The 22,786-nt window shown below is 37.0% G+C and overlaps 2 protein-coding genes and 1 long non-coding RNA gene across 5 annotated transcripts; 1 reads left to right on the top strand and 2 right to left on the bottom strand.

Annotated features, from left to right (window-relative positions):
• Nucleotides 1–34: 34 nt before the first annotated feature.
• On the bottom strand, nucleotides 35–1,652 carry LOC111488211. The gene is made up of 2 exons (XR_002719177.1): nucleotides 1,315–1,652; nucleotides 35–590 (listed from the first exon to the last, which is right to left on the bottom strand). It is a non-coding gene; the product is annotated as an uncharacterized LOC111488211 (long non-coding RNA).
• Nucleotides 1,653–3,448: 1,796 nt separating this feature from the next.
• LOC111488207 (structural maintenance of chromosomes protein 1-like) lies at nucleotides 3,449–16,644 on the top strand. 3 transcript variants are annotated; one of them, XM_023135893.1, is made up of 20 exons: nucleotides 3,464–3,710; nucleotides 3,807–3,818; nucleotides 3,854–4,307; nucleotides 5,517–5,753; nucleotides 6,011–6,244; nucleotides 6,535–6,773; nucleotides 7,989–8,255; nucleotides 8,461–8,731; nucleotides 10,128–10,252; nucleotides 11,980–12,089; nucleotides 12,171–12,278; nucleotides 12,340–12,479; nucleotides 12,679–12,768; nucleotides 12,861–13,069; nucleotides 13,849–14,018; nucleotides 14,402–14,511; nucleotides 14,678–15,057; nucleotides 15,373–15,624; nucleotides 15,885–16,112; nucleotides 16,272–16,644. In XM_023135893.1, the coding sequence occupies exons 3-20, from the start codon at nucleotides 3,870–3,872 to the stop codon at nucleotides 16,318–16,320; spliced, it is 3,657 nt and encodes a 1,218-aa protein (XP_022991661.1). In that variant the 5' UTR covers nucleotides 3,464–3,710; nucleotides 3,807–3,818; nucleotides 3,854–3,869; the 3' UTR covers nucleotides 16,321–16,644. The 3 variants fall into 3 exon arrangements, with proteins under 3 accessions (XP_022991660.1, XP_022991661.1, XP_022991658.1); XM_023135892.1 differs by lacking the exon at nucleotides 3,807–3,818 and having other exon boundaries at nucleotides 3,449–3,710; nucleotides 3,858–4,307; XM_023135890.1 differs by lacking the exon at nucleotides 3,807–3,818 and having other exon boundaries at nucleotides 3,465–3,710.
• A 30-nt stretch (nucleotides 16,645–16,674) lies between these two features.
• Nucleotides 16,675–22,210, bottom strand: LOC111488210 (vacuolar protein sorting-associated protein 2 homolog 3-like). Its single transcript, XM_023135896.1, has 11 exons — nucleotides 21,904–22,210; nucleotides 21,662–21,706; nucleotides 20,398–20,432; nucleotides 20,268–20,318; nucleotides 20,037–20,141; nucleotides 18,860–18,931; nucleotides 18,515–18,586; nucleotides 17,748–17,828; nucleotides 17,316–17,351; nucleotides 17,166–17,221; nucleotides 16,675–16,889 (listed from the first exon to the last, which is right to left on the bottom strand). Exons 1-11 carry the CDS (start codon nucleotides 21,935–21,937, stop codon nucleotides 16,838–16,840), a joined length of 639 nt encoding a protein of 212 aa, XP_022991664.1. The 5' UTR covers nucleotides 21,938–22,210; the 3' UTR covers nucleotides 16,675–16,837.
• Between the last annotated feature and the right edge of the window lie 576 nt (nucleotides 22,211–22,786).

Below are 22,786 nucleotides of genomic sequence, written 5' to 3'. Positions count from 1 at the left end.
ATAAAATAAATCCTTATTTATGAATCAAAGCATCAAGCCTCAAAGTAATGATTATTATCATTGCAGCCATTATGACTACCACTATTAACTTCAAGCCTGTTGCAATCTATATATATATATATATATATATACACATCACATTATGAAGATATTCAAATTCAAATTCAGAAAATCACATTATTGGAGCTAGATCAAGCACTATTAGGGAATGTTAAAGAGAGAAGCCATGGCCATACCAATGTGCTCGAACTCAACTGGGTTAATAGGATGGTGTCGCCCACGACGACGGTCGCGAAGACGAAGAAGCAGTACTATACGACTTGGGAATCGACGGAGAGGGTTCTGTCTTGGGTCACGAGTCATGGTCGGGCCTTTTCGGATGTTGAAGAGGTTGATTATAGAGCTAACTCCAAATGAGAAGTTGATAGAAGCTTATTTCTCGCTTTTGCCATTTCTACGTTCAACTTTGTTCCCTCTTAGCTGATGAATATGCTTATTCTTTAATGAATGAAGCATTTCATTTGGGTGGTGTGGTCTCCTTGTCTCCCTTCACGTTGTTGTATAATCTGTACAATTTCTTGTCCTGTGAACTGTAGTGAAATCAAAATGATTTTCAGCATGGATTTACCGAGTTATCAAGTAAAATAATTTGATTTGATTAGTGGTAATTGTCTATACCATCACCAGTGAAACCAAATAGACTAAAAGGGTAATTTCACTAAATAAAAGTACGCAAAAACCAGTAACAAGTGAGCCAAAACATGGTACTTTTTTGCAAGAGGAGATTTGTTACAAAACATATCAGAAAGAGTACAGTTCAGTGGAAAGCGGAAGGATCAACCATGATCGAACTTTACCTTCTAAGCAGCAGAAGCTGCTTTTATACCACATAAATACACTGCATTTAACACGATCAAAAGTGACTCAAGTGTCGAATAAAAGGGGTATTTTGTTTGAGGGCTCTAGGAAAGAAGTCGAGCCTCGATTAAGGGGAGACTGTCCGAGGGCTCCATAGGCCTCAGGGGAAGGTTTATGGTGTATTTTGTTTGAGGGGAGGATTGTTGGAAGAGGAGTACCACGTCGGCTAATTAATTGGTTGATAGTGAGTTTATTATAAGTAAGGAATACTATCTCCGTTGGCAATGAGGCATTTTGGAGAAACCAAAAGCAAAGCCATAAGAGCTTATGCTCAAAGTGGACAATATCATACCATTGCGAAGGTTCGTGATTCCTAACACAAACACAGTAAATAAACAAACTAAGCTAGCAACATATATATAAACATGAGTCATGACGCACGAGTAATCAATTTACCTGTCTGGATAAGGTAAGCCTATCTATTTTCTCCCTAAGTATTGAAAGAGGGTTGATTGGTTGTCATTACCAGTCTTCAATCTTCCCTTCTTCCTTATCTTTGGACTACTGCCAATCTTACGACAGTCATCCATGCCACTTTTTGACTCAGATGAGATATCTTCACGGTCCCATTTGATTTGAGATACAGTCACAGAAGAACACTTCGCGAGACAATCCTTTGATTCTTCAGATGAAGCTCTAAGGTTTACATCTCTTTCATGTTCTTCTGGACTTAACGATGGCTCAGGCTTCACAGATGTGTTACGGGGAATTTTTTCTTGTGAATTTGAGTGTTCATTTTTTATTTCTTTTGCAGAGAAAAATTTGGAGATGACGTTTCTATCATTCTTTAGCTGTATCTACATAAGAAGACATAAAAATGTTGCCCTTGATCTATATAGGGCTAATCATTAATGTAAACCAACGAAGACTATGACTATTACTCAAAATAAAAGCATAATGATTGATGCTACATTGGCAATCATTTTTAAAAAGCACTAAAATCGTAATACCTTCTACAGAAAAAAAAAATGTTTTCAAATGTTTTAGAAAATGAAGTTACTAATCATATTTTCCAAAGGGTAAAAACCAAGAGAGGCTCATGTCCATTGGATCCATATGAAAGCCATTATGTATCTTCAAGTAGGCGGCTCCCAGTATTTCCTTGCCAGATTCTTCTTCCCTTCATAAGATGTGACAAGCTTGCAACCTCTGTTTTCTATCAAGGCTAGTAGGAATTCCTTATAATCCAGAAACCTCCCCTCAGATTAATTTCACCGTTGTACAATTTGGCATTAATACACTAATCTTTTCTATAATAAAATAAAAATTATTGCAACCAAATCAGAGATTGGCAATTTTTAGTTCCATCACGCCCCCATCAACATTCAAATCCAATAAGAAAAGATAAGACTGACCGTGCAACCACTCTAAAGCTGGAGATGATGAAGTTGTAAGAATGGTATGAGTGTAAATAATTAACCGGCAAAAACAATAATAACAAATTCAAGAAAGCCTCCCCTGCATTGTGCAAAAAACAAAACTATTGATTGAATACCATTTTCTAAAAGCAAAAGCCATGAATTACTTAAACCAAGACAAAACTACGAAATAGCTCCTGCATACACAAATGCTTAAAGACCACAGGTAACAAAAACAGTAACTGCCATTTCAATAAAATTATACACGAAAACCAGATAAAGGCCACAAGACAAAAGAGGGAAAATTACCGTCTTGAAGAAATTAGGTTACTCGGATTTCTCGGTAAAACTAGGAATCAGACCCCACCAGATTCATAATCTCGACGAACAATCGGCAAATCCGAGCCCGGGGAGACATTGAACATTGGACGAAAACTAAATATTCAACAAAAAACAAAAAAATGTAAAATACATAACAGCCGTTAAGTTCAGAACCCATCCACTGGACATAGATGGAAAATTCGAATAAGTCAAGAAGAACGAAATAAGAAAGAGCTGACTGACGTTACCGGTCCATGATTAAGGAGCGGACGCGGCCGCCGGTACGGCGACAGGCCCTTGGGATGTCATGAGCTCCAAGAGTACGACTGGCTCTTCCGCACATCCATCTCTTCACTGCTGTGCCGCACTCCCTATAGTATTCTACTGGTAAGTAAAGGTCGAGTTCAGATGCTTGGCGGTTGGATGGCGATGGCGGATGCTCTGGACGGGGTGCTGAAGGAAGGTTCTGGACGCGGAGGAACGAAACGGCGGGAAGTAGCAAACCGCCAGAATCAAATCAATAACCTATACTCTTGTATATTTATAATTTTGCCCCAAAATTTTTTATGGATTAAAGTATCTTTTTTATATTAAAAAAAATAATTAATGAAGTACCAACAATTTTCATCCTAAATTAGGATTTTTTTTTTTATATAAATTACGGATATTTTTATTAATTAAATATAATTTTTAACCATTTTTTATACGAATATTTAAAAACTTATGCGATGAGAATTACCTTAAAAAATCGAGGAACATATATATATATATATATATATATATATATATTAGAATTAAGAAAAAAAAAAAAAAAAAAAAAACGTTCACAATAGTCCTATTGACTAAATGGCGAGCTGGTCGAAAAATTGGCGTTTCTATCTCAACGCCTAATAAAATTTCTTCCAAACACCTTCTCCCGCCATTTTTTCGCGGATTTCTCTCCACTACAATCCCGATCCTTCTTCTTCCCCACCTTCTCAATTTCTCATTTCCATGGAAGCGATTCTGTTTTCCATTGAAATTTCTTCTTCCACGCCGGGTTTTTGTTGAGTTATTTCTTACTTCTACTCCCCTAGTTGAAGCCCTAGTTGAAGCCCTAGTTCGCTTCTTCAGGTGACTCTTCTATTACCCTTTTGAATTTGTTTAGCTGCTTGCCTTTTTTGTTTTTCTCTGGTTTCTGTGAAGATTGCTTCTACTTTTCTTGTTGAGTTTTTTTTTTTTTTTTTTTTTTTTTTTTTTTTTTCTTCTTTTACAAGTAAGGTTTTGCACATCATGCCGTCCCTGATTTCGTCCGGCAAGATTCTACGATTGGAGCTTGAGAATTTCAAATCCTACAAGGGTCATCAGATAATCGGTCCTTTTTATGATTTCACTGCCATAATTGGCCCCAATGGAGCTGGGAAGTCGAACCTCATGGATGCTATAAGCTTCGTGCTTGGTGTTCGGACTGGGCAATTGCGTGGGACACAGTTGAAGGACCTAATCTACGCTTACGATGATAGGGAGAAGGAACAGAAGGGACGGAGGGCGTTCGTTCGGCTTGTTTATCAGATGGGAAATGGGTCGGAGCTTCAGTTTACCAGGACAATCACTAGCACAGGCGGCAGCGAGTATCGAATTGATGGCAAGAGTGTCTCCTGGGATGAGTATAATTCGAAGCTGAGGTCACTTGGAATACTTGTCAAGGCTCGGAATTTCCTCGTCTTCCAGGTTTACTCTGAAAATTTTGTTTCTTATTTTTAGAAAAGGGTTTGCTCCAAGCTATGATATGCTTGCTTAATATATTTCCTTAAACCTAACAATTGCAGGGATCATAGTAATTTTCGTAAATTGTTACTCGTCTTAGTTCTATTTATAGAAAAATAGCTTAATTGAAACAATACACATTCTTTAATTTAGGAAAAATTGTTATTTTGTCGAGCCAAATTTGTTACAGGTCAAGCGGTTTCCTGAGTTGTCTCAACAAGTTAGGAGCAGCGGCTAAAATTTTATTATTTTATACTTTTAATCTCTTTCATATCTATGCGCCATCTAAAAATGTTGAACTTAGGCTTGGTTTGAAAACTGTACTTCTTTTCTTACACTTCAATTACAATGGTTTACGCTTTTCTGAGGAACATTTGAGTTCCTAAAACAAGAACAAATTTTTAAAAACTTTTTTTTGGGTAGTTTTCAAAGCTTATCCTGCATTTTGAAAATGCCCTGATAGGAGGATAATAAAATGAAACTCATGGATGGAAGTAAAATTGTTAAGCTTAATTTTTAAATTAAAAAGTTAAATAATTATTAGACATAACCTTAACCATTGAAAACTCGAGATCATCAAGTATAACTAATTAGATAATGGCAGAAGTTAAAGATTTTTTTTTATTTTTAACTTCATTTAATTATGAAAATAACAAGGGTTGGACTAGAGGTCACCACAAGTCATGTAAATGATAAAAGGTTTAAATGAAATGAGTTTAAGCCATGGTGTCCTCCTATTTAGGATTTATATGTTTTGAATTACCTTGACATGAGGCATGAGAATAGTCAATGTTTGACCAGAGACACTCGTGGATATAAAAAAAAATTAGCTGAATAGTACAATCTAATACAAGATGATAAAGTACCGACAAAAAGGAAAGAACAACCTAGTGGCCTAATACAAAGGAGAAATGACTTGCAATATTATGTACGGGAGTTAGAAAAATTAGTTGATAAACGGAAAGATCCTACAAATCTGAAGATAGAAAGTATGGTAAGGGAGAAAGGAGATGGAGTTTTAATTGTGAACCAATCAACGTCGACACCCTGTTCTGTTCACATGCTCAACTTTTTGAGTATTTTGATTAATTTGTGTGTGCATTTTTGTTAGATGATTCAATCATTTGCCTTACGTTTGTCATATTCCTATTGTTAACCTACTTTTTCATTTAGGGTGATGTAGAATCCATTGCATCCAAGAATCCCAAAGAACTTACTGGACTTCTTGAGCAGATCTCGGGATCTGATGATCTCAAGAGAGAATTTGAGGAGTATGAAGAGAAGAAAGCCAAAGCTGAAGAAAATTCAGCGCTTGTATATCAGAAGAAAAAGACTATTGTGATGGAAAGAAAACAGAAGAAAGAGCAAAAGGAAGAAGCAGAAAAACATCTCCGCTTGCAAGGTCAACTGGTATGCAACCTGACAATTCTCTGTACATTGAGCATGCTACAATAATTCATGCATTGACAAGTGTCAAGTGTTCAGATATTCAATGTCTGTCCAGCTAAGTTTTTTTTTTTTTTTTTTTTTTCCTTGCATGAAAATAACATCTTTCTTATTCTCTTATATAATATCTTAAAAACTTTAGGAGTTTGTGGGACTTTTTTCAAATTATTGAAATTTTTAATATTTTCTTTCCATTTTTCTTCTTTTTTCCCCATCTGCAGAGATCTTTGAAGAAAGATCACTTCTTGTGGCAATTATTTGTAATAGAAAAGGATGTTGTAAAACTCAACGAGGAACTTGAAGCTGAAAGAAGAAATCGTGATGATGTCATGCAACAAATTGATGGTTTTGAACACGAAGCTTTGAAAAAGAGGAAAGAACAAGCTAAGTACTTGAAAGAAATTGGTAACTGCGAGAAGAGAATTGCAGAGAGAAGTAATAAGCTTGATAAGAATGTAAGTACGTTAGCTTCCTTTTGTTGAATTCATTTCAAGACATCTGAAAATAAATCATCTCGAAGTGCATGTTTGACGCTTAGAGTTTTGGCTTCTGAGGAACTGGTGTGTAGGACAGTATAAATTGTACTTCTGTTGCAGATGTGGACCCTTTTATTACTCGATGCTTAATATTGTTGAGGATTAATACTTTTAAGGGTCTGCGATCATTAATTATATGCATAACATGTGTGCTAGGTTATTAAACAAACATTTTTTTACTTTTTAAATTTTATTGCCATGCTTTGCAGCAACCTGAGCTTCTGAAATTGAAAGAAGAAACATCTCGAATAAATTCAAAAATCAAGAGAAGTCGAAAAGAACTTGATAAGAAAATAGAACAAAGGAGAAAACATGCTCAATATATAAAGGAGTTACAAAAGGGCATTCAGGATCTCAATGCAAAGCTTGATGATTTACATGAAAAAGGCCGAGACAGTGGTGAAAAACTGAAGTTAGATGACCAAGAGCTGAGGGAATATTGTCGAATGTAAGTCTTTATTTATTATTTATTGTTTGATAGAAATTTCTTATATGTTAATACCATTTCCTTACATTAAATGGGGGATCAAACCAAACCGAAAAACCAACATCAGTTGGTTGATCTAAAGAGACTTTTGGTCGGTGTTGGGTTTTTATAAAATAAAAAACTGAAGTTTGGTTGGTGGTAGTGTACGAAGAGCACAATTTCAACTGATTGGGACCAAATAGTTGGTTCTTGGCATCGGTTTTGGGCTTTTTGTTGTTTTTTCATTTGGTGGTTGCTGTTTTGACCTATTTTTTCCCTCCCTTTTGGGGTAGTGTTTCCTTGAACTTTTTGTTTCTTTTCATCTATTAATGAAAACTTGTTTTTTTGTTCAAAAAGAATATTGCTTTAGTGGATCTTTCCCTAAGAATTGGTCTCTCTACTTGATCATGCATGAGATATTGCAACTCACACTCTGCTTGATTGATTCTTGGTTACGGAGGGTTTGATGATCCATGGTGATGTTATTTCGAAGACATAAATTTTCTTTTAGGGGAAGGGATCTGTTACATTTCCAGTGATGATATACATAATGCCTGCCATTTTTGCGATGCTACTTTGAGTACATTGTTTTTTACTTCTGCAGCTATGTACTTAATGCCTGACATTTTGGCTGATTTTCCTTGTCAACTATTCTTGTTTGTCTCTTCTTAATGAAAGAGTAAGGAAGAAGGGTTCTTGGATGTGCTACGTGTGTCTAAGTAAAAAAGCCCTTGGATCACATATTCATTTACTGTTCTTTTGTCCTTAGAGGATGGTCCCTTCATTTTTATCATTTTGTTCTTAGGATTTGTCTACTTGATTTCGTGAATGATTGGCTTTTGGAGGTCTTGACGGGTGGGAATTTCTAATTCGTCGCTAAGATCTTTTGGAAGGAAAGAAATTGTAGAACATTTGAAGACAGGGAGGCCCTTTTTTTTATTCTTTTTGTAGTAATGTAACCACGAGAATTTCTTTTGTAACTACACTTTGTCCTTAGCCTTTTTTGATAGAAGGCTCTCAGTGAGGGTTTTCTAAACCCTTTGCCCTTAGGCCGTTCGCCCCTTCTTTATAATATCTTTGTTTCTCATAAAAATTTTGAGACAGTATTATATTGATGTTTGGCATATTTTTCTTAAAAATCAGCATTTGGCTTTCCTGATGTGCTGCATGGTGCCTATTGGTTTCTTGATGTTGCAGCAAGGAGGAAGCTGGGATGAAGACAGCAAAACTAAGAGATGAAAAGGAGGTCTTAGATAGGCAACAACATGCCGATATTGAAGCTCAGAAGAACTTGGAAGAAAACCTTCAACAATTGCATAACAGGGAGAATGAATTGGAGTCACAAGAGGAGCAGATGCGAACAAGACTTAGGAAGATTCTTGATAGTTCAGCTAGATATAAGGATGATCTTGCTGATCTGAAAAAGGATTTGCATACCATGAAAGATAAGCATCGAGATGCCAGGTTAAGTATTTATAGTATTGCTCTTGTACTGATGATGAATTCTGTTATAGTATTCTCAGATTCATGTCACTAGTTAGTTATATTGCCTTCTATTGCATGCTTTGAAGGTTGTCATTTGTTACATGCATATTTCTGTTAGCATAGTCTGATTGAATGTCACACAAAAAATATCTTATGTTAATATTTAATTTTTAACTTAATCCAGGAATAAATATGAAAACCTAAAGTCAAAAATTGGAGAAGTTGAAAACCAACTGCGTGAATTGAAAGCTGATAGATATGAAAATGAAAGAGATGCTAAATTATCTCAAGCTGTTGAAACTTTGAAACGGCTGTTTCAAGGAGTTCATGGTCGCATGACTGATCTTTGTCGTCCAACACAGAAGAAGTACAACCTGGCTGTTACTGTTGCAATGGGTAAGTTTATGGATGCAGTGGTTGTTGAGGATGAACATACAGGAAAAGAATGTATTAAGGTACATATTCCAGCCCTTCTCTATTTTTCCCCTAGTATAAACATAGTAACCCTTGCAGTTTTTTTTTTTTTTTTAACAAAAAAAACTTCTCATTGATATAATGATAAGGAATAAACGTTCAAGGATTCAAACATCCTAAGAGAGTGAAAAAGGAAAGAATACAAAAACGATTACAACCAAAATAGATATTACCCATGATATTTAAAAAAAAAAACTATAATTTTCCTTGAAGGCTTCAATGGTGGTAACAATTATTTTGTTCCAATCTCATCTTCTGTTCGTATATGATATTATCCTTTTATGCTCTGGTAGAGAAGAGACAATTGCCAATCTAAATAACTTCCTGGCTTTCTTTGAGACCATTTATAGGCTGAAGATTAACAAGGGCAAGTGCCAGCTCTTGGGTATGAACTACGATTTTGATAAGCTAAGCTGATGGGCCTCCATGGCTGGTTGCAAGGTTGGATTGTTCCTTTCTCGTAGATCTTCCTTTAGGTCATAATCCAAGAACTTGTTGTTTGGGACCCTATTGTGAGTAAGGTCAAGAAGACACTTTTGTCCTAAAAAAGAAGCTTCTTCTCGAAAGGAAGCAAATTTACTTTCATTTAGTCAGTTTTGAGTGGGATTCCTACGTATTTTTTATTTGTTTTCAAAATTCCAGTGACAGTAAGAAAGTCTTTGGAGAAGCTTTGGAGGGAATTCCTTTGGGAGGGAGTTGACGAAAGAAAAGGGGCACACTTAGTCAATTGGGAGGTGGTTACTAAGCCAGGAGACTTTGGGGGATTGAAGATTGGTAACTTGAGATCCCATAACGAGACTCTGTTAGATAAATGGCTTTGGCAGTTTCATCACGAGGCAAAATCCTTATGACATAGAGTCATTGTGAACAAATTCGAGTCAGCCCTTTCTGAATGCTCTCAAATGGGTTTAAAGGAACTTGGCTTGAGAGGTCTTCGAGTGATGTTTGGTCCTTCGTAATGTTTCATGTTTCTCTTTGGGCATTCGTGACAAAGTTATATTTGCAATTATCCTTTGAGTCTTATTTTTCTTGATTTGAGCCATTTATTAGTTTTGACTCTTTTTTTGTGGACTTTATTTTTGTATGTTCTTGTATTCTTTCATTTTTTTTCCTCAATGAAAGTTTGGTTGTTCATAAAAGGAAACAAAATGTTAAATACAAAATGTTGATCAAGGTATAGGAAATAGGATGTTGAAAAGTTCTAATTGATAAGTTTTCGAAAATAGAATAAAAATCTTCATGTCCTTGAAAATCTTTGGTGTCGCCTTTTCATGCCTGCGCTTTTTTTATCAAATTTGATTTACCTTTATCAGTTTTGATACAAGTGTATGGGTTACTTTATATGTAAATGCAATACTTTTCCTGACTTTCCTGCAGTATTTGAAAGAACAAAGGCTTCCTCCTCAGACATTCATACCTCTTCAGTCTGTTCGTGTAAAGCCCGTTATTGAGAGATTACGTGCTTTAGGTGGCAGTGCGAAGCTGGTGTTTGATGTTATCCAATATCCTTCTATGATTCTATTACTTGATCATTGGGGAGAACTACTTGTTGCTTTCCTGCATTATAGCCTCCTTCCATGTTCTGGTTTATGTTTGGAAACAATTTTTTCACAAAGGTCTGGGTATGTAGCTATGCATTAAGTGTATTAAATTAAACATATACGATGTTACATAAAATATTTGAAATAAGGAGGAAATAATCTTTACCTTGGTACATAGCTTAATTTTAACCTAAACGGGGAGAATCATTCTTACTTCAAACTTTCATTTCTTCAAATTTTAACTTTAAACCCCGTTGCTTCTCTTTCCTCTGTCTGTACCAACGTTCAGATATGTGGTTGTAATCTGTGGCTTCAGTTTTGCTTATTTTGGGAGAGTGTTCTTATAGTATTTTGGAGCTTTTGTTTTACTTTTGCTTTTTAAGACTCTTATGTTGTAAAGAAGAGGAGGGACATTTGTATCTAGATGCCTTGCCCTTTCCAGGGCCTTTTCTAGCTCTCTTTTCCATCTTCTGTGTATTTCCTCACCCTCTCTGTCACCCATTTTCCTTTTTCTGAAAGGTTTAGATTTCCAAGAAGATAAGGTTCTTTGTCTGGTAGGTCTTGCATGACAAAGTTAATACTTAAAATTCGGTGTAGAGCCTTACTAATGTTTCCTTTGCAGAGGTGCATTGGAAAACGTTGACCATATTCTTTGAAGTTACTGGTTCCTCCTTTTGAAAGCTTTTGGAGTCTCTTTGGCGTGGAATAGGAGTTTCAGGGCTACGATAGAGAAGGTTTTGCTGTATCCACGGTGAAGGGAAAAATTCCTTGGCAGACTTGTTTCTTCATCGTTTGTTTGGAGGATTTGGACCGGGAGGAATCATAGAATTTAGAGAGGTTAAGAGATCTGGGGGGGGAGTTGTTAGAGATTATTTATTTTTATGTCTTTTGATAATGTAATTTTCAGTTACTTGGATATTTTCATTCCTTCATCTTGTAAAGGAGCCGCCATTGCAGATAGCTATAATATGGAGCATCAAAGTTGGGAATTGGCATTAGAAGAGGCACTTTTGACAGAGAGGTAGAAACCTTGTTAGCTCTTCTTCAAAAGCTTGATTCAGTACAGCTAAGTGAAGGAAGACGAGGCTCTTTAGTTGTTAGGAAAAATAGGCTCTATCTCATCTAAGTCTGTTAGACCATTTTTTTCTTCACTATCCTTTTGCGTTCAGATGGTGGCATTTTGTGCCCGGTTTTGGTTCAGGAAAGGGGTGTATAAAAAGAACATGGGTTTGGAGCTATCTTCAAGTTGGGGCCTCAAAGGGATGGCACAGTTTTTATGGAATTGTGTGCTTAGAAAGGAACTAAAGGTCCCTTCAGGATAAAATTTCTTCCTTTGATTTTTTTGTGTAGTCATATAACAAACCATACTAAATTTGTTTGTCCCTACAGCCTTTTAATTATGACAGATTGGAATGCATGATAAAAGAAAGGTGATAAACTCCTAAATTTGATTCTCTGTGGTAAGTGTATGGGTAAAGAACTTTAGGGGTTAAAAACTGGATTCTTCCCTTGAAATAATTCTTAATGCATGGTTTAATTTTTTTTCATTTTTAAGAATTGGAGATCCATTATCTGATGTTTGATTTTTTCTCATTTTTTTTTATCATATTTGGTTAATTCTAAACTGCTAGTGGGTAATAGCCTAATAGGCGAGAAGATATATGAATTTGTATGCTTAACAATCACACTTTTAATCCGGCGTTGGAGAAGGCAATTATATTTGCTGTGGGAAATACTCTAGTTTGCGACGACCTTGATGAAGCCAAGGCTCTGAGCTGGAGTGGAGAAAGGCATAAAGGTAACATTTAGTCAGTTTTAAAATATTTTTTTGTAGCTCCGTCAGTTTATCTTATGGCTACTTTGTTTATGATTGAACTAGTTGTAACTGTTGATGGTATTCTGCTTACTAAATCTGGCACAATGACTGGGGGTACTAGTGGTGGCATGGAAGCAAGGTCAAACAAATGGGATGATAAGAAGATTGAAGGTACTCAATCCATTCATTGATTAATGTTGGAACTTTACCATTTATTGTTGCTGTATTTTAGGGCTGAAGAAAAAGAAAGAACAGTATGAATCAGAGCTAGATGAACTTGGATCAATCAGAGAGATGCAACTAAAGGAATCTGAAGCATCTGGGAGGATTAGTGGACTTGAGAAAAAGATTCAGTATGCGGAGATTGAGAAGGTGATTACCTGAAAAAAATTCCTATCATATATTGCACTTTCATATGGATAACAGTATGCTTCTTTCTATCAAAAAATGATTACAAAAAAAAAAAAACACCTTCATTGACTAGCAAGGGTGTTAAGGACCAAAAGAGAGAGAAATCAAATGATCATAATGCAGAAATGAATGTGATATTGATTATGAGATATTATTGCAGCGAAGTATTGAAGACAAGCTTACGAACTTGAGGCAAGAAAAAGAAATTATTAAAGAAGAAATTGATCGAATAAGTCCTGAACTTCAGAAGGTAATACTGTGACCACATGCTAACCTGTTTTTTTTTTCTTTACACATTTATTTTATTATTCAAAGTGTAATGTTATATTATTTCTATTGTAGTTAAAAAATGGGATTGATAAAAGAAACACAGAAATTAGGAAGTTGGAGAGGAGGATCAATGAAATTGTTGATCGGATATATCGAGACTTCAGCAAATCTGTTGGGGTGGCAAACATACGAGAATATGAAGAAAATCAACTCCAAGCAGTGCAGCATATGGCTGATGAACGTATTAGCTTGAGTAGTCAGCTATCAAAATTGAAATGCCAGTAGGTTCCCCTCCTTTTTACTCTTGTCCTACCATGCTTAGTGTACTTACAGTTCTATGCTGAAGAAAATAAAATACATGCACAATTGCCTTGTTCCTTATACATTGCGAGTGTGTAAAATGAGACTCATCTCTTAGGTGCAAAATTGTTTTGGGGATTCAAAATTTTTCATTTTAGGACATCGTTATTTTAGGGGGAAAAAAGTATGGTTTAAAACCAATTGGTTGAATGCTGAGTAAGACAGGGTGTTGCACTTCTTGATGATCACATAGCTTATGTGCGGCAATCTCCTTAGAAAGATAGGGTGTTGCACTTTTTGTCAATACATTTATTGCAAGAGAATACCTTGTATCAAGTTAAGTTATTTTTTGTATATTTGATCAAGCAGTATAATGGGTCAACTGAGCTAACCTTACATTCGTTGAAATATCCCATCTTTTCCTTAGCTCAAATTAGGAAACAAGTATTACAAATTTTTTTGACAAGGTTATAATGGTGGATTTAGCTCTAGGAGAAAATTTCCGACTTACACATCCCCTGAACCTTTGTTTCCATTCCATCATTCTCAGTTTTGTGAAAGTGGTGGACACATCAAAGGATTTCCTTTTGAACTTTCTTTTGGTTGACTGGAATCTAATCTTTTTGCTGGCAAAATATATGTTTTCAACTGAACCTAAGTTCTACTGTTGTACATAAATGAATAGTTCGTCAGCTTCCAATCATCATCAACTAACTGTCCATGCTAATAGAACATATTCTTTTCCTGACATGTAACTCAGGTTGGAGTATGAACAGAATCGGGACATGGAATCACAAATTAAAGAACTGGAATCTTCTTTGAGTTCGTTAGAGAATGCTTTAAGAAAGATTCAAAACAAAGAGGCTGATGCCAAATCAACCGCTGAAAATGCCAATAATGATATTGATCGCTTGAAGGAGGAATTGGCTGGTAAGGTCTTGTTGCACAATAATCTCTTATCAATACTGTAAATTTTTTAATTCTTGTTTTATTAAAAATATATTAAGCTCATTGCAAACTAGACCTACTTTCTGAATTTTTCTTCTTTTTTTTTTTTTTCACACGGGCTTACTGTATCAAAATTTCCCTAGTTAATCTCTGGACTAGAACAGATCTTGCATATATTATAAGAGATTTAATTTTTATTTGTTTCTTTTTTATTTTTGGTCTGGATCTACAGTTGGATAAGGTACTTCTATTCATTTCTTACCAAATATTACAGCTCAGAAGGCTCTACATTTTCTATATGAACATAATTTGTTGTTCTTTGTTGCTTCCATAGTTAAATAATTCATTCTCTTTGCACTTAGCAGAGTGGAAATCCAGGTTGGAAGTGTGTGAGAAGGATATGCAGGAATGGAAGAAGAAAACATCCGCTGCTACGACTAGCATATCAAAATTGAATCGTCAGATTAATTCTAAGGTTCTTTTCACTGGATTTTGATATGTGAAGTGAAGTTTTGACACTGGCATGCACATAACATTTATCGGGCACCTGAGCATTTTTTGTGCTTTTTTGCTCTTGATTACTTACATAAACATCAAATTTGAATAAACTGTGATGGATATCCACCATATTTTCCTTCCAGGAGTCGAGTATTGAACAGCTGATCACACAGAAGCAGGAAATAGTGGAAAAATGTGAATTAGAAAATATTGACCTCCCCACTATCTCAGACCCCATGGAAACTGAATCCTTGACTCCTGGACCAGTTTTTGATTTTAGCCAGCTGAATAGATCCTATCAACAGGATAAGAGATCATCTGATAGAGAGAAACGTGAGCTGGAGTTCAAACATAAGATAGATTCCTTGGTATCAGAAATTGACAGAACTGCACCAAATTTGAAAGCACTTGATCAATATGAAGCTTTGAAAGAAAAGGAAAGAGTAATATCTGAGGAGTTTGAAGCCGCTAGGAAAGAGGAGAAAGAGGTGGCTGACAAATTCAATTCTATTAAGCAAAAAAGGTACTCTTTATTAATTGCATCTCTGAGTCCACAAGTTAACATTGAGAAGCATATCCTTAACTCTATTGACTTGTAGTCATTTCTTCAACAAAACTTCATTATTATGTTTATATCTGAATTTATTTATTCTGAGACATCTGAGTACTTGGATGTCGTACTCCAACAAAATATTGGTTATTTAGTTGCTAATATGGTCCTACCTAAATGTCCGGTTATAAGTCTACGAGAAATCTTGATTCATTAAGCTTTCTGATGCTTCTATTGCTGCATTAATTTGCTGTTCGTATTATGCTAAGTTTGTCTTGACAACTGCAGGTATGAGTTGTTTATGGATGCTTTCAACCATATTTCTGGAAATATCGATAAGATTTACAAGCAATTGACAAAAAGTAACACACATCCCTTGGGTGGAACGGCATATTTGAACTTGGAAAATGAGGATGAACCATTTTTACATGGTATCAAGTATACTGCTATGCCACCAACAAAGCGGTTTCGTGACATGGAACAGTTGTCTGGTGGAGAAAAGACTGTGGCAGCATTGGCGTTGCTTTTTTCCATTCATAGGTATGATGATGTAGATGCTTGATCTTACATTTTGGAGTCTTCATTGTGGATGATTTTATTGCTTATGACTTGTGAGTTTATGACTCTAATTCCTTACCAATGTCCTTGGGTTGAGCCAATAGGATAAGGTGGTGGATATTATTCGTTAAACTACGTCAAGTATCTGTTATAGAGTATCTTGCAGCTACTTATTATATTTTCTGGGAAGCCACAGATTATTGTCAGCTGATGGCTGTTGTTCACATTGTCCAATGTCTCAGTTTTAGGCCTTCGCCCTTTTTCATATTGGATGAAGTGGATGCTGCCTTAGACAACTTGAACGTTGCGAAGGTTGCTGGTTTCATTCGTTCGAAGTCATGTGAAGGTGCCAGAATGAGCCAGGACACGGATGGAAGCAGTGGTTTTCAAAGTATTGTTATATCACTGAAGGATAGCTTTTATGACAAAGCTGAAGCTTTAGTAGGGGTTTACCGTGATTGCGAAAGAAGGTAAGCTTATAAAACATATTTCATGCACAAATGTTTATGAATGATTGATACGCAAAATTTTGGCCATCATCTGTTACATTTTTGTGTCTGACCTATATCTCTTGTTTCCCTGGAAGAATGGCCAATATGTCATAACAATAATACACTTGTATTTGACAGCTGCTCGAGAACGTTGACCTTCGACCTAACCAAATATCGGGAATCATAGAAGCGTAGTTTGACAAGTTGAAATCTGTAGAATGCCAAGAAATGTACACTACACTGTTGTAGAGCTTCTTCAATCCCATGCTTGAGAACTGAGGTAGGATTATCACTGATGGAATGATGCCTTACAATTAGAAAATACTATTAAGTGTTTCCTGTAATTTATAATATGTTTCTCCTTAGGTTTTGTAAATATTCTCAGTAAGGAGGCTAACTCCCATGCTTGTTAGTTCTTTTGTTTACCCAAAGCATATATTTGTTTAGTAATTAACAAACACTTCCAGTGTCTTAGAAATGGGTTTTAAAGAGTAGTTTTAGCATCCTTCAATTTGAATTAGGATCTAAATTAATCCAAGGATACAAGCAAATGGTTAATAAGATTCCATTATCTCAAGAGGGTAATAAACATTTGTGCCTCAATAGTGAATATGAGGGAGAGAGAGAGTTTATATGTACAATAGATGATCCTAGTCGAAATCGTGTTCATCTCAATTGGAAATCAAGGGAATTTATCATAATGTTCAAGGATTATGAAGAGCAGCCAATCGCTTTTCGAGCTCCTCGATACTTGAACTGCAAAATATTAGCAACAAAATAGCCATTATTTGAAAGGAAGAACCAAAAAAACGTATGATTATTCCATTTCCATGGTCCTTTCATGGTCTAATTGCTCATGGTCTTAATTCAGCTACTACCTTTATGCAACCAAAGCATGATCTCACAAGTAATTTAAATCAGAAAACTGAAAAGAGGATCAAAAGCTTATTCTATTTCAAATTATAACCAATAAATTTTCTTTTGATTCATGTAAGAAGATGAATATTCATGGGAAATGTATACACTACATACCTACTAACACCCTCAGTATTCTTTGATGCAATTCTTCCTTTTGGGGCTGTTGAAAGCTGAATCAAATACATACACATGATCCAATCAGTTCTAGTATATGCAATCCAGTTGACAAGACTTTAAAAAGATGTAAAACCAATTTTAACATACCTGTGAGGCAATATCAACGCCGATTTCATCGAGCACCTGTCGAGCAGAAGGAAGCAGGGGTCACAGATTGTTCAAGTAAGGTTGGGGGGGGGGGGNGGGGGGGGGGGGGGGGGTAGCGCCTATTGCGTTCAATTATTATTTGAGCAAATCATAGGTCATCAAATCTGATATCTAAAAGAAGATTGAGGTCCTAAAATTTAGCACAGCTAGTATCACATAAGTTTCATGGAGAAATGTTAACAATGGTTGATACTTGGACCTCTGAAACTCGGGCTTATGACTTTAAACTCGATGAACACAATCAAAAAGCAATAGGTACAGGCCAGAGTAGCAAATTAGTGGCTATTACAAGAAACAATTTTAAGCTAACTTTTTTACTACAACTGGAGTAAAGAAAGGAGGAAATAAATGAAGGCAGCTAAAGGAGCTTACTTGATTCGTTAGATCTTCAGTTTCTTCTTCTGCCTCATCATCATCCAGGGCATCATCTATAGCATCTGAAATCATCTCCGTCTGCCACCAACGAAGACCGTAAGCATCCAGAAATGTTGAAACATTATCCCGCAGTGACAGAAATACAATTTTTTTATTTATCAAAACTGAGGTTATGAAGTAAGATTCCTATTGCATTTTGATTGATATTTCTTGTGAGATCCCACGTCGATTGGAGAAGGGAACGAAGCATTAAGAATGTGAAAACCTCTTCCTAGCAGACGCATTTTAAAACCGTGAGGCTGATGGCAATACGTAACAGGCCAAAGTAGACAATATCTACTAGCGGTGGGCTTGGAGTGTTACCAATTATATCACAGCCAGACACAAGGCGGTGTGCCAGCAAGGACATTGAACCACCAAGGGGGTGAATTGTGAGATCCCACATCGGTTGGAGAGGGAAACGAAGCATTCTTTATAAGGCTGTGGAAACCTCTCCCTAACAGACGCGTTTTAAAAATCTTGAGGGGAAGCCCGAAAGGGAAAGCCTAAAGAGGACAATATCTATTAGCGGTGAGCTTGGGCTGTTACAAATTCTGATGCACCAAGTATAGTAAGTACGTTCATTTCAACCGAAAAGGAAGGAAAAAAGGGTAAGCGTATAACAACAGGGAGGCTTAGATGTTACATAAACAAAGCTAGCAAATTCAAGAGCTTTTCTTCCTGTAAGAATATATGGAAGAATATAGGTTAAAGTAGAATCTTACAGTCATATCCATCTGTGCAGACTGCTTCTGAAATTCTCTAATGACCTTTGCTTGCTTCACGGGATTCATTTGCTACAGATGAACATGGTAAAAGTTATGCACAAAATTTAAAAACAACATAAAACTTTAAGCTCTCACAGAATATGAATTGGGTATATAATATTACAGCTTTTTGTTTTTAAAAAGTGCGTCGGACACATGATTGAGTATAAAATAATCGAAAACAACAGAAAGAGATACGGGTGAACGATAATCATTATGCTTCGAAAGCATGGCTACTATTCTGTTCATTAATCACAGCAATTTCATATATGTAAGGGATGATCGATATCCAAATTTACTTACCTTATTCATAGCTGACATTGCTGTACTGGCACTCTTCATGCCAGCGGCAACAGAAGTCTGAGCATGCATTGCCTGTAAAATGTGAGGAGATGCTATTAATAATAGATTATGTGCTACACTTGTGAGATCCCACGTCGGTTGGAGAAGAAAACGAAACATTCTTTACAAGGGTGTGGAAATCTCTCCCTAGCAGACGCGGTTTAGAAACCTTGAGGAGAAGCCCGAAAGGAAAAGTCCAAAGAGGACAATATCTGCTAGAGGTGAGCTTGGGCTGTTACGAATGGTATCAGAGCCAAGTTCTAAGGAATGTGCCAACGAGGAGATTGAGCTCCGAAGGGGGGTGGACATGAGACGGTTTGCTAGCGAGAATGCTAGGCCCCAAAGGGAGGTGGATTGTCAGATCCCACATTGGTTGGAGAGGAGAATGAAATATTCTTTACAGGGGTGTGGAAACCTTTCCCTAGCAAACACGTTTCAAAAACCTTGAGGGGAAACTCGAAAGGGAATGCCCAAAGAGGACAATATTTTCTAGCGGTGGGCTTGGGTTATTACAAATGATATAAGAGCCAAGTTTCGAACGATGTGTCAACGAGGAGGCTGAGCCCCGAAGGGGGTGGACACGAGGCGATGTACCGGCGAGGACGCTGGACTCCGAAGGGGGTGGATTGTGAGATCCCACATCAGTTGGAGAGGAGAACGAAATATTCTTTACAAGGGTGTGGAAACATCTCCCTAAAAGAGACGTTTTAAAAACCTTGAGGGGAAACCCAATAGGGAATGCCCAAAGAGGACAATATCTACTAGCAGTGGGCTTGAGCTGTTACAAATGATATCAGAGCCAGGTTCCGAGCGATGTGCTAAGGAGGAGGCTAAGCCCTGAAGGGGGTGGACACGAGGTGGTGTGTCAGCGAGGACGTTGGCCCCGACGGGGGGTGGATTGTGAGATCCCACATCGGTTGAAGAGGAGAACGAAGCATTCTTTACCAGGGTATAGAAACCTTTCCCTAGCCGACGCGTTTTAAAAACCTTGAGGGAAAATCCGAAAGGGAAAGCCCAAAGAGGACGATATCTGCCAACGGTGGGCTTGGATTGTTATAACACTAAAGAGAAGATCATACATCATAATGCAAAAATACTCAACCAAGTCAGAAGAGAAGAATTAGGCACTTGACTTCACCTGTGTGTGAGTTGCTATGCCTCTCATTTGAGCTCGACTACCTTGTAATTTTGCTATTTGTTGCCTGAGCCTAACTAACTGCCGAGCAAGAATCTTTGTCGCTGCCTGAAGAATCGAATAGATGATGATAAACATAATTAATGCTCGACCCGAGAAGAAGAACTTTTCAAAAAGAATCAACCCTCCATAGGACTAGGACCGATACAATCTGGTCGAGAATGTGAAATGTACCTCGTTTCCTGTTTTGGCAGTTCTCTTTATCTCAGCGACCAGCTTCTTTTCCTGATAAGATTATAAGCCAAATCACAGTTAAAACACAGAGTATTTAGATTAAACCCATGTTTAGAAGCTCTTCACGTACTTCTAATTGCAATGCCCCAATTTCCTTCTCTATACCTGAGAAAAAGTGGCAAAAAGATGAGACCACTCAGTGATATCTCAAAGAAAAGAGAAAAAAACAATTATTATAGTATGAAAATGAAATAAAAACATCTAAGGAAGTGACACTTTAAAAAAAATAGTATAAGGAATTAAACAACGTAGTTACGTGCAAAGGAATATCAATTCAAGGTAAGGAAATGGCATTCTTAACTTCAAGAAGTGTCAAGAAACATAACCACAGAATATCATTCTATTCTGAAAACAATTGCAAAATGTAATCCCAAAACATTAGTACCATCTTATCCCAACTCAAAGCCATAGCATTATTGGTATGGCATATTGAGTGTAAGAACCCAAGCTCACCGCTATCCGATATTGTCCTCTTTGAGCTTTCCCTTTCGGGCTTTCCCTCAAGGTTTTTAAAACACGTCTGCTAGGGAGAGGTTTCCACACTCTTATAAAGAATGTTTTGTTCTCCTCCCCAACCGATGTGGGATATCACAATCCACCCCCCTTCGGGGCTTAGTCTCCTCATAGCACATTGCCCGGTGTCTGACTTTGATACCATTTGTAAAAGCCCAAAGCCCACCGCTACAGATATTATCCTCTTTGAGTTTTTCCTTTCGGGCTTCCTCTCAAGGTTTTTAAAACATGTCTACTAGGGAGAGGTTTCTACACCCTTATAAAGAATGTTTCGTTCTCCTCCCAACAGATGTGGGATCTCACAATCCACCCCCCTTCAGGGCTCAGCCTCCTCGCTAGCACATCGCCCGGTGTCTAGCTCTGATACCATTTGTAACGGTCCAAGCCCACCGCTAGCAAATACTGTACTCTTTGGGCTTTCCCTTTCGGACTTCACCTCAAGATTTTTAAAACGCGTCTGCTTGGAGAGGTTTCCACACCCTTATAAAAAATGTTTCGTTCTCCTCCCCAACCAACGTGGGATCTCATAAGCAGACTCCTAAGTTCAAGCCCAAATTTTCTTCTCCTTTTCTCTATGAGGAAAGGGGTTGGCGGTAAGTGGTTCCACGCTAGTACCATTCGCAATCATAAATTACATGCTTCTTTGCTCCATTCAGTCCGAAATAAACATCATCATGAGCATATGAACGAGTTGTAATATACACAAATATGATGAGAAACGTGAATAGATTTAATTACTCGAGACAAAAGCGCAATCATGACTTTGAAACCAGATGAATCCCTCACTAATTAAGTGCACTTATGAAACATCAATAAGATACCTCTCGTAGAGCGCGTCATTTCCCTTTTACTCTCCCGAAGAGCTTCTGTAATCGAAACAAGTTTAATCTCATAAAGAACAACCGAATCAAAGCAACCCAGAACAAAAATATCAAAGCAAAAAGGAGGAACTGAGAGCAATGCAGAAACAGATGAACAAAATTTCCGCTACAAATTTAGGAAAAAGAATCATCAAATGAACGAAATCGATGAAGAAAAACAAACGGCAGCAATTGGGAACGACCTTTGGCGGTAGGTTTCTTCGAAAAGATATTCATGGCGTTCAAAGAACGATCGTGAGCAGAACCAAGATGAAGTTCGACGAATTTCTGCAAAGGAACGCAGGTGGAAGAAGAAAGGGGGAATTCCCGAAGTCAGGGAAGAGTTTCTCTTAGTAATGCGAGAAGCGATGATGCTGAAATTGGATCAAACATAACAAATTCCCGTTGATTTGCGAACCTTCAATAATTGTTGGAATGGAAATTCCCAAACAGTGCCGTCCCAAAGCCGTCAGGTTCTAAGACAAATTAATTTTTTACTTAGCTCAACAAGAGAATCTAAATTGCCCTTTGACCAATGTGTTCAAACCTTTCATAGAAGTATTTTAAAATTATGAGATTGACGGTGATATATAACGGACTAAAGTGGACGATATTTACTGGCGGTGGACTTGAGCCATTACAACATCAATTTGAATATGCTTGAATTTTGAGTTGAACACGTGAATTAAAGGTGAGGGTGATGAGGGAGGTGCTCCCAAATTTTGAGTTGAACACCGGAGTTTGCTTAAGAGAAAATAAGCAACTATAGAAATAGAGAATACAGCCAAACGATTCTCCCTTCACGAACAAAGTACACCATTGTGCTTCTTTTGACAACTCTTCTTGCCTGGAGCCCTCGAACAAAGTACACTATTGAATCTCTCCTTAAATAGTCATATCTACCATCTAGCACAGAATTATCTCTACAACTCTCTTCTCTGGAGCACGTTACTAGTCCAATAGACCTCTACCACAAATCTTCACTATGACTGCATCTTCGAGGCTCACGACATCTTTTGTTTGACACTTGAGTCACCATGACTACACCTTCGATCGAAACTCACAACTTTTTTACTTAAGGGTAGG

The sequence above is a fragment of the Cucurbita maxima genome, unplaced genomic scaffold (assembly GCF_002738345.1).
Source record: "Cucurbita maxima cultivar Rimu unplaced genomic scaffold, Cmax_1.0 Cma_Scf00013, whole genome shotgun sequence".
NCBI classification, from domain to species: Eukaryota; Viridiplantae; Streptophyta; class Magnoliopsida; order Cucurbitales; family Cucurbitaceae; genus Cucurbita; species Cucurbita maxima.
The sequence above is the reverse complement of the archived record's forward strand: the minus strand, read 5'-3'. Positions and strand labels throughout refer to the sequence as shown.

Excerpts from the sequence above, each read along its gene's own strand:
- LOC111488207 (XM_023135892.1), top strand. The coding sequence starts at position 3,870 with ATGCCGTCCCTGATTTCGTCCGGCAAGATTCTACGATTGGAGCTTGAG. Across the intron at positions 4,308-5,516 it reads GGAATTTCCTCGTCTTCCAG|GGTGATGTAGAATCCATTGC; the intron begins GTTTACTCTGAA and ends TTTTTCATTTAG. Across the intron at positions 10,253-11,979 it reads CTGGTGTTTGATGTTATCCA|TTTTAATCCGGCGTTGGAGA; the intron begins ATATCCTTCTAT and ends TAACAATCACAC.
- LOC111488210 (XM_023135896.1), bottom strand. The coding sequence starts at position 21,937 with ATGAATATCTTTTCGAAGAAACCTACCGCCAAAG. Across the intron at positions 20,433-21,661 it reads AATGACGCGCTCTACGAGAG|GTATAGAGAAGGAAATTGGG; the intron begins GTATCTTATTGA and ends ACTTTTTCTCAG. Across the intron at positions 17,222-17,315 it reads GCGTTGATATTGCCTCACAG|CTTTCAACAGCCCCAAAAGG; the intron begins GTATGTTAAAAT and ends TATTTGATTCAG.